At 40.1% G+C, this 10219-nt stretch overlaps 1 protein-coding gene across 1 annotated transcript; it reads right to left on the bottom strand.

The window, feature by feature from the left end:
• Nucleotides 1–5204: 5204 nt before the first annotated feature.
• jund (JunD proto-oncogene, AP-1 transcription factor subunit) lies at nt 5205–7146 on the bottom strand. Its single transcript, XM_053486359.1, has one exon. The coding sequence runs from the start codon at nt 6755–6757 to the stop codon at nt 5909–5911; it is 849 nt and encodes a 282-aa protein (XP_053342334.1). The 5' UTR covers nt 6758–7146; the 3' UTR covers nt 5205–5908.
• Between the last annotated feature and the right edge of the window lie 3073 nt (nt 7147–10219).

Below are 10219 nucleotides of genomic sequence, written 5' to 3'. Positions count from 1 at the left end.
GGAAAACATGAAAGTAACTAGAAATATTTTTGTAGATGTTAAACATTATTTGATTGAAACTTTACTGTATTTGTTGTACTTTAAAATGCAACAACCGCCCCGAGACATTTTGGATAAGTCAGTTTTGAGTCAGTATTATTTTTTATGTTTCTTTTCCGCACAGGACAGGGAAACTTATCAACATTCTTGTCTATCGTAAGCAAACATACACTGCAGATGCATTGGATAGGATGTAGGTTGGAAACACGGTGGTATTGCTTTAATATTTTATACTTAACCAAGCATTAATTTAATATGGTTTCGCACACATATAGTCGGCTTCCAGAAACAGATTTCCTTTTGAAATATTGACTAGAAAAGAGCTCAGTCTTTGAAAGTAAAGTTTTCCTCTAATGACAGCGTCTATGAGACTTCCTGTTCCTCCTCTTGTTGGTTATGCAATTTAAGGGATCCAATTGTTCTCTTGTCAGAGAGAGAGCACTTAGTTAGGACACATCAGATGTGCGACGGCTAAAAGCATCTGCCAGATATCTCATTCTCATCTCACACTCAGACGTTTTCTACAGAAAAGACACATAAAATTAACATTTTACACAATGAACACATTTTAAAATGTGATTTTTTACATTTTTCATTTTATTTTACAGTAATTACATTTATTTTATAGGGAAACATTTTTTTTATTAATGAATTTTTATAACAAAATACATTTCTTTTTTAAAAATTATTAATTATTTTATATTAGCGTATGACCCGCCGTGACGGGTAAAGATTTTGTAAGAATAAGTAAAAGGTTAAGGCTAAAAATACACTGATCAGCATCTGATACATAACTACTCATAACTTCTCTTCTACTCAACATTTTGATTTAATTTATGGTGCAAGATTAAGTTTTTAATAGTGTACGTCGAATTTTTTTTTGGAGTAAGCCATGATGGATTGTGTTGTCGTATGTGTGTGTGTGTGTGTGCACTGAGGATTTTGCCAGCTTGTAGGTGCATTATGGTTGTTTGTGTTTTCTGCATACTCAGTGTATACACAGTAAACTATCACTTTGATTTGTTATTGGCTCTATTGAGTGACATGTATAGCCACACCCACCCCGAAGGGAAAAGCTCTACATATTCGTCCAAAAATGCATTAGATGCTGTGATGTAACCCGGAACAAAACTGCTTATAAAATCCCTTCCACTTAACATTTTAAATATCATTTATGGCGCATGTGTAACCTCAGGTATGTACCAAAAAACTGTAAAAAAAACTGTAAAAATATAATTAAATGAGGAAATTCTGACCAATACACAGATAAAACCTCTCTTTTATTTATATACATTACATTTATTTTAAGATGCATTGTTGACACATGGGGCAGCACACAGGCTTAGTGGTTAGCACTGTGGCCTCTCACCTCAAGGAAGTTTATTCCCATAATCCCATTGGAATGGTGTATGATATTTGTGGATGGTTTCAATATAGGAGAAATATTTAATTCATTGATGCATCTTCTATACCACTTAGCCTCTGTATGTGGGTCGTGGGAAGCCTGGAGCCTATCCCAGGTGACTTCGGGTACTATGCGGGTTACACTCTGGACACTCCATCACAGGAGTGGCGCCCACATGCACACACACCATCACACCCTATGAGCAATTTGGGAATGCCAGTTAGCCTAATCTGCATGTCTTTAGACTGTGAGAAGACCCATAGGAAACCCATCAAGAATGGGGAGAACATGCAACCACCACACACACAGACCCGAGGTGGGGTATTCCATCATTTGTTTATTTCTTTACTTCCACTTCCATTCACTGTTGAAAGGAAGCACAGATTCAGGGTCTTTTTTGATGGCTAACATTTATGGATCACATTCACGCTGCATTGTCCTGTTTGTTCAAAGTGTTATTTAAAGACGTATCTCAAAAACAATTATTGTTTTAATCAGCATGAATCCAGTTGTTCATTTGACCTTCCATTGTATGTGGTTTGGTCAGTCCCTTGTTTAAAATAGGAGTCTGGGAAAAAAAAAAGGACAATGGGTATGTTATGTGGTTATGCTCTAGGTGGCCAGAGGTCATGGATGACTCAGAAAGTTAGCACAAATGAGGAAAATAAATAAGGAAATCTAAAACACTGCACAGCTTCGTACTATACAGCTGATTCTAGATCTAAGACCATGATGAGGAAAGAGCAGCTGGAGTCCGACCGCTGACGCTTATTCAGTAATTTATACAGTTGTTGCAGGCCTGCGGACAGCCCTGAGTCACCTGCTGACTTTGTGGGATTTTTAATTAACCTCAGTCTTTCTCAGAATTACAATAGATCTAGTTAAGGTCAGCAGAGCAGACATGTCTGAAAGGCTAATAAAGATTCTGGATGGCTAGCACACAGGAATTCGTGGAGGGCACAGTAGAGGACATGGCTGGTTTGCTGATTATAAGAGCTCTCCCAAAAAACAGCATTGAGAAATTAATTTAATGCATGATACAAAATAGATTTAAAAAAAAAAAAAAAAAAACATGTCAATTCATTTCACTCACTCTGAAATTACAGCCTGAAAGAATGTGGGCCAATGTCTACCATGTGTCTCCCTCTACTGGACAGAGTTGCATGGTTTAAAAGAAAAGAGGCACCAATTTCTTTAGTCTGGAGTCTGTCCCAGGAACATTGGGCTCAGGGTGGGACCATTCACTTCTGACACAGGCCACTATCCACATCCACATACACACATACATACACAGCTATAGTACAGTGGTTTTGGACAGCGGGAAGAAACCCACACAAGCACATAGAAAAAAAATGCACTATGAGTCAGGATCGAACCAGGGATTCTGAAGTTGTGAGGCCAGAATGCTGCCCACGTTTTCACTATGCTTTTCTATTTTAAAAAATATGCTCAAAAGTATTTGTTTAAGGAGGTAATGTTGATTAATGGTATGATTCTTACCCCTCGTAAATTTCATCAGAAGAAATCTTGTTATAATTTGACAGTCCACTAAAAACTAGACATCAGTATTTGGAAAGAAATACGATCATCAGTTAATGGAAATCAAATATTGATGACATGACATATGTATATACATTTGGGCATTTGGCACACTTTTATCCAGAGCGACTTACATAAATGCTTTGTAGTTTTCAACATTACATATTATATATCTATACACCTGTTTACTAGGTTACTAACTAGAAGTACCATATAAGCAAAACACATATTACTTACATGAGATTATGAATTATGCCTAAAAGCCTGAAGCCTATCCCAGGGGACTCGGGGCATGAGACAGGGTACACACTGGATGGGATAGCAGGCCATAGCAGGACACACAAGCACACACACTTACTCATACACTATAAAGAATTTGGAAACACCAAGGAGTTTAATCTGTATATGTTCTTGGACTGTGGGAGAAAACCAGAGTACACAGAGGAAACCCACCAAGCGTGCAGACTCAAGGCGGAAGTTGAACCCTTTGACTTCAGAGGCCTGACAACATATAGTGCCATCGATATCTATAATATAAAAAGAACATGAAATAGACATCAGACAATTGTTTTAAATGGTATCAATTAGAGATTTGTCGAGCACTTGTGATATATGATATATAATGCTTTTCTCTGCATGGCGCATACTCATAGTTAATACTGAATATAAAAGCATGCTACATCATCATTTAACTGTATTGGGATATCATCTTGCACTTTATTCATTCTCAAACTGTGTACTAGTTGGCGCTGTGAAAATCCTTTTTTTTTTTAGTAGTGATTGTACTGACTGGCACTCTTTCCATGTTTGCACACGTGCACTATAATACTGTAAGCAGATCTGTAGTTCTGTGTTGTAATTCATTTTAGTTGTGTGTACAGTAGACTCATGTAGTGTGGTGTTTACCTTGGTTCTGGTGGAATGATGTTTCGTTTCACTGTGTACCGTACCGGCTGTGTGCGGTCTAAATGACAATAAAAAAACTCCTGACTTGACTTCTCCAAAGATAAACTTCCAGTTGAGTACAATCCATGTGAATCATATTTTTTTGTTGTTGTTGTTTTTATGCTCCCCCTCCAAATCCAAACATTCCAAATAAGGCGTTTGATTACATACTAGAACTTCAGAGTGCTTTAAGAATACCTAGGGCGCCAAGCACTAAATTACTGTTCACTGATCCAGCTGGCACAAATTAGGTCTGTACTGTTGCTAACAAACATGCTGATACGGCGGTGTAGCTGTGTCACACCTCACATGTTTAGCAGGGTGGTGCTGCAGTGGCGTGACTTGTGTATACATTGTGGTATTATTGTTCTCTTACCACGAGGGAGTGTCAGTGTTAGCTTTTTCAGGGGAAATATAACTTCATCAGGGAAATTCCTGATATGCTTACTCTGCGTCTGACACATATTCGTTGATGTTGTTTTAAAATATGAAGTTAAGCTTATTCCAGTTTCAGTCTGACATAAAATGTAATAAATCATGTTCCATGTCTTCAAACTCACCGTGTCACTTGCTCGTTCCCACCACATCGAAAGTGGCAATTTTGTCCCAAATGATGGGCTGGAGCAGAATCTTTAATCAGCCTTAAAAGGTTAAACTAGTCCAGATACACAATATATCAGGCTGACACAATCATTAAGACGGTATTTCCTCTCCTCCCTCATGGCGCTCACATTAACAGAAAGATCTTTAAAATGTCACTGAATAGCTTGAAAGCCTTAGTAAGCATTTAGAGAAGATAAATGTGAAGTTTTAGGGGAAATATCACAATCAAATGTCAGAGTGCTATGAAATGTGAACATTTTCCAGCAAAACACCCAGAATTACATTTTCATATTTAAACACCCAGACACTGCATTATGATTTCTTTGAATAAACAAATAAATAAATAAATAAATACCAAAAGTAAACCTATGATTTTTGCTATAGACATCACACTATGTTTTTAAAAATCCTTGAATTAATGAATAAACAATAAATTTATGAAGTAAAGCTCATGAGCTGTACGGCTTCCACACATCAGGAGGCCTCCTTTTCTGGAGCTGATTTTTATTATTGTTTTTTTTAATACTCCCAGCTACGTTGTCCTCACCCATAACATCCCATAACAAACATATGTTGGTAAGGTTGCATTAGCACAGTAAATTAACAAGCACTTCCTCTGCACGCATAACCTGTAAAACCAGTGCCTGTGTCCAAGTAAACCAATAACACTACCTTGTAACATCTTTTATCGCTTTTATTAGACAGAAGTTCAAGAAGGCAGTACTTTGACATGTGACAAATAAACTAGCAAATCAATGACAAGTCACAACAGTCACAAAGAAATAAGACATTGGGTGAACAGCTGTATATAAATTAGATAAGGTCATTGGTTAAAATAAGTGTTTGTACACAATTAAGGCTTTACACATGAAGTGTGCATGCACGACATCTGTGTTCGGTTGCACTCGTAGAGTTTGTCTCATTGAGCATGCATGCAAAACACTGCTGCTGCTGCTTCTGCTGCTTTAAGTCTTCTCCTGTCTCAGGTAACTGGGCCCAGAGTCTGAGAACTGTGACACGTAGTAGTGTAAATACACTTGTCACACATACACTGACAGTAAGACAGGTTTAGGCCTACCTTCCTGCTGTTTACGTTCAACCAGATAACACACCTGAATCATCTAATCTCTTATGCCATGTTTTATTGGACGCATACAGGAAATGAAATCTGCAGGTAAGCAAAGCACCACAGGAGGGTGGGTTAGTTAGTTCTCAGAGACGTCATATCAGTCCATTTGCTACAAAACGGTGTAAACATGTATACATATATATTGTTTTGTTTTTTGTTTTTTTTAAAAAAAAGCTTTCTTATGTACATGAGCACCAAAATCAGTGTTCGCTCATAGGGCGCAGTTCTGATGAAAAGTGAAAGCATGCTCAGTACGCCTGCACCTGGGTGGGCAGCAGCTGGCAGCCGTTGTTCACGTGGTTCATGACCCGCTGTTTGAGCTGCGCGACCTGCTCGCGCAGGACGCTGGCGGTGGACGCAAGCTCGCTGTTTTGCGTCTTCAGCGTCTTGACTTTGTCCTCCAGCCGCGAGATCCTCTCCAGCTTCCTCTTGCGGCACTTGGAGGCGGCGATGCGGTTGCGCAGCTTCTTGCGCTCCGCCTTGATGCGCTCCTGCGTGTCCATGTCGATGGGGGACAGAGGCGGACTATCGCCGAAGCTCTGCACGTCGGGAACGGTCTGGGGTTCGTCCTTGGGAGAACGGATGCGCGCTTGCGTGGCCGCCGCCGACGACGACGATGACGACGACGAAGAAGACGAAGAAGAAGAAGACGACGCTGGAGGCGGCGGCGGGAAAGGGATGGTGTCCGTGGAGTAGTTGACGGCTGTGCCCAGCGCGCTGCCTCCGTACGTGTTCAAGTTCGTGTAGACCGGAAGGTCGGACGGCAGGGCGAGAGCGGCGCCCGTGGCGAGGCGGTTGAGAGTCGCGGCGCCGCCGTTCAGCTGGTTCTGCTTGTGCAGGTCCTCCAACGCTTTCACGAAACCTTCCGCGAACTCCTGCTCGTCGCTCACCGGTTTCGGGTAGACGAATTGAGAATTCGGGGTCGTCGTCGTCGTGACCATGCCGTTCGACTGGATAATCAACCTCTCCAGCTCAGGAGAGGCCAGCTTCAGGAGTCCCAGGTCCTGGGAGCTGAGTATGCCTTCCGCGTCCCGCAAATCCGGTTTGAGGTTCGAGCTGTTCTGGTCGTCCAGGTTTAAACTCATTTCTTTCTTCATGGTGCCGTGGCGCTGCGCTTCTCAACACAGGCGATCGTTTCCATTCTACACCCCCCAATCCAGGGGTCACACAGCTGGGCTAGTTATCCAAACGCCTGGCTCTTTTAGTTTTCCTCGTCGAGCGCTCTTACGCCGCGTCACTCTCACGATATGTTTTATCTTTCGTTTTACGTCTTTCTTACGTAACTTTATTATTTTTTTTAATCACTCGAAGTTTCCTGTTTGGTTAGCTTCTCTCTTCGTTCTCTAAACCGACTCTATCCGCTCTTGAGAAACTCTATCTATCTATGGGCGTAAAAATAAGCATTTGCAAGTTTTCTATCCCAGAAAATTCCATTATGTCATTTCAGAGCTCGCAGATTGGCCAAAAATGACGTTTTCTTCCGGTTTCATTTGCATAAAAGGCGGCGTTAGGCTCCGTCGCTATGGAGAACTCGGGACAACTGCAAACAGCGCGGTGCATTGTGGGTTGATGTCATGAGGAACGTAGAACGCGCGAGGGTGGGGACAGCGCGAGGCCAGCCACAGAGAGAGTCTGGCAGGAAAATGTTGCTTTCTTTCTTTCTTTCTTTCTTCAGCCTGTGAAACGTTTAAAACGCAATTTTCCACTCATTTTACATTACCAGTCCGGGTTTTTACACTTTTACATGGTAATGGGATAGGTTGTGTAATCGGACAACCACTTATTAAAGTTTATAAGAACCAAAAAAAACTGCTGTACAGTACAAAATAAGTTTGGTTAACACCAACAAACACTACAGTCCTGGTTTTGACATTTTTTGGCTCTTAAGATGAATTCTGATTCATTTTCCTAGTGTTATTTACCCCAATTTAAGCAGTTTACATGTGAACATACTCAATTATAACAAACACAGTTTTTAACATTCAGACACAGCCTTACACAGACACACAGAGTGAGTCGACACAAATACTTGTTGTGTAGTGATAAAATAAATGTACTTTATTTATAATGTGTTTTTATAAGCGAGTGCTTATAAGAAAGTGCTTGTTGTTTTTGAGCGAGTTAAGATTAGCTATTAGTACGTTCATTTTAATCCTTTGTTGGGTGTCATGGCGGCCTTGTGGGTAGTACAGTGGCCTCACACCACTAGGGTTGTGGGTTCGGTTCCCACCTTGGGTCTTGGAGTTTACATGTTCTCCTCATGCTTGGTGTGTGTGCTGTGTGACATATTGGCACCCTGTCCAGGGTGTACCCTGTCCATAATCTTCTGGAATAGGCTCCAGGCCTCCCGCAACCCTGATGAATGAATAAATTCTTTGTTGATATTCTTTTAGTGGTTTTTACAACTCGCCTAGGCATAGAACAAAAGTCTTTGAGCTTAACATATCTTTGAACATCAAAACAAACGTGTCTTTCAGAAGGTCCGGATCAATTAGGTTGTGACCTCACGTTATACTTTTTTAATTGAACTATAACTCTATTAAAATATTTAAATAATTCTAGCTGTTTGTCTCTTAAACAGTGTAACCTCAGGCTGACTAACAATCTTGTCTATTAGAATATCAGATATGAATTTACATCTCATTAAGATTAGTAACAAATATTAATCATAATAATGAAAACACATTTTGGTGTATACATTTAATCATAAAGCAATGAATATCTATTTACTTCTTTCTACCCATGTATGTTGGCCATTAATGTAAAATGAATTGTATAACTATATGTAATTGTAGTGAAGCATTAAGTATTAGAAGCACTCACATGCATCACACAACTATACTAAAGCTGAATCATAGAAATGACTCACTGTGGTGTTATTGAGGCATCTTTCTATAAAAACACAAAAATAATTCAGTTGCATGACCAGATAATGCATGCAGTATCGTGTGTATTTCCTTTGTACCCAGTGCACGTGTCTGAGATCTGTATCTGTGAGGAAACATTGCGGCCTGCCTTGAAGATGTGAATGAATCGTGCTTGTTTCTGTGGTTGCTTCTATGGTTTCTATAAATAACTGCGCATGCAGAGAAAAAAAGCAGGGGGGGACAAAACGATATGACGACAGGGAACAGTGACGTCCGTGGACCATTTGCATCAGAGAGAAGCACCAGCGTTACTTGTTACTATGGCAACACTGACATGGGGTCTGACGCAGAAGCAGGCGAATGGAGCGGAGGTGGGAAGAAAGGACGTGGAGGATGAGGGGCACCGAGAAGATGCGTAGGTGGCAGAAAACTGAGATCTTTCACGCTTGGAAATTATTAGCTGTTAATGGTAGGGTAAAAGGGGGGAAACGAGGAGAGATTACATTCATAAAAATGGTTACTTCAGTTTTGTACTTACAGAAGATTACGGCTCTATAGTGGGAGTCAGTTTCTAGTTAGGCAATTAATCTTTTTTTCCTTTTGTCCACTGGGATATGTCTGATCATTTTTCATGATATCCCTTTGTTTTAAAAGTGAGTGAGGCCTTGGGTTCAAACCTGGTTCCATGCAGCACGCACACACTTAAAACTGCAGACCCTTTTCATTGGCCTCCTCAGAGCTTAGTTACATGGCTCCGCTTCATGACTCACACACACATGTGGAACCCAAGGCCAAGAAGAACATTGGTGATTATAATATATGAATACCACAACTGCAAACGCTTCGCTCTGAAACACAAGGACTTACAACGCCCCAAAGTTTTTTTTTGTTTTTTTTCTGAGACCAACGCACGCAAACAGGTTTAAACCAGATCTTTGTTCTCAGTGTTGTCATGCAGGTTTGAGCCAGCGGGCCTGATTTTAATGATCTGTGGCTGCCACTCAAATCAGTTCAGTGAATATTTTTCAAATTGTGGTTAGATGGCCATTTGAACAGAGTAGAGGATTGTTTATTGCCAAACACAATAGCTTAAGGAGATAGTCAAGTATTTATGCATGGTTTCATTTTATTCTTTTTGGTTATTACTTTCCAGAAATCCATTGCGTGAAATAAGCAGAGACTCAGAGCCTGTTGTTTTTTTTATTGTTTTGCACTGGTAGAGTTTCATAATGCGTGCATGCTTCTTACACATGGTGTCTTAATACAGTTAGACACAGCTACACTAAGTTAATTTAGTAGCATAGTATCAATGTGTTTAAATACAATTAGTCATGTATAAGTTTATGCAAAGCTAAATGACAAAAACATACTAATATCATTGTCAAATATGACGTATCTTCAGTCTAGAGTTGCTCCTTTTAACAATAATTATTTTGTACTATAAATATTTAGACATGCCCCAATCATTGATCATTTACACAATGGCAAAAAAATACATATATACCATATCATTAAAGATAACATTTAAAAATTCATATTTTTCAGAGTTTACATGTTCTCCCCGTGCTTGGTGGGTTTCCTCCGGAAACCGCTCTAGTTTTCACAGTCCAAAGACATGCAGATTAGGGTAATCAGTGTTTCCCAAAATTGCCCATAGTGTGTGTGTCCTGCAATGGATTGGCACCCTGCCCA

This window comes from Clarias gariepinus, chromosome 25 (genome assembly GCF_024256425.1).
Source record: "Clarias gariepinus isolate MV-2021 ecotype Netherlands chromosome 25, CGAR_prim_01v2, whole genome shotgun sequence".
Lineage (NCBI taxonomy): Eukaryota > Metazoa > Chordata > Actinopteri > Siluriformes > Clariidae > Clarias > Clarias gariepinus.
This window is presented reverse-complemented; position numbering and strand designations above follow the sequence as displayed.

Excerpts from the sequence above, each read along its gene's own strand:
- jund (XM_053486359.1), bottom strand. The coding sequence starts at position 6,757 with ATGAAGAAAGAAATGAGTTTAAACCTGGACGACCAGAACAGCTCGAAC.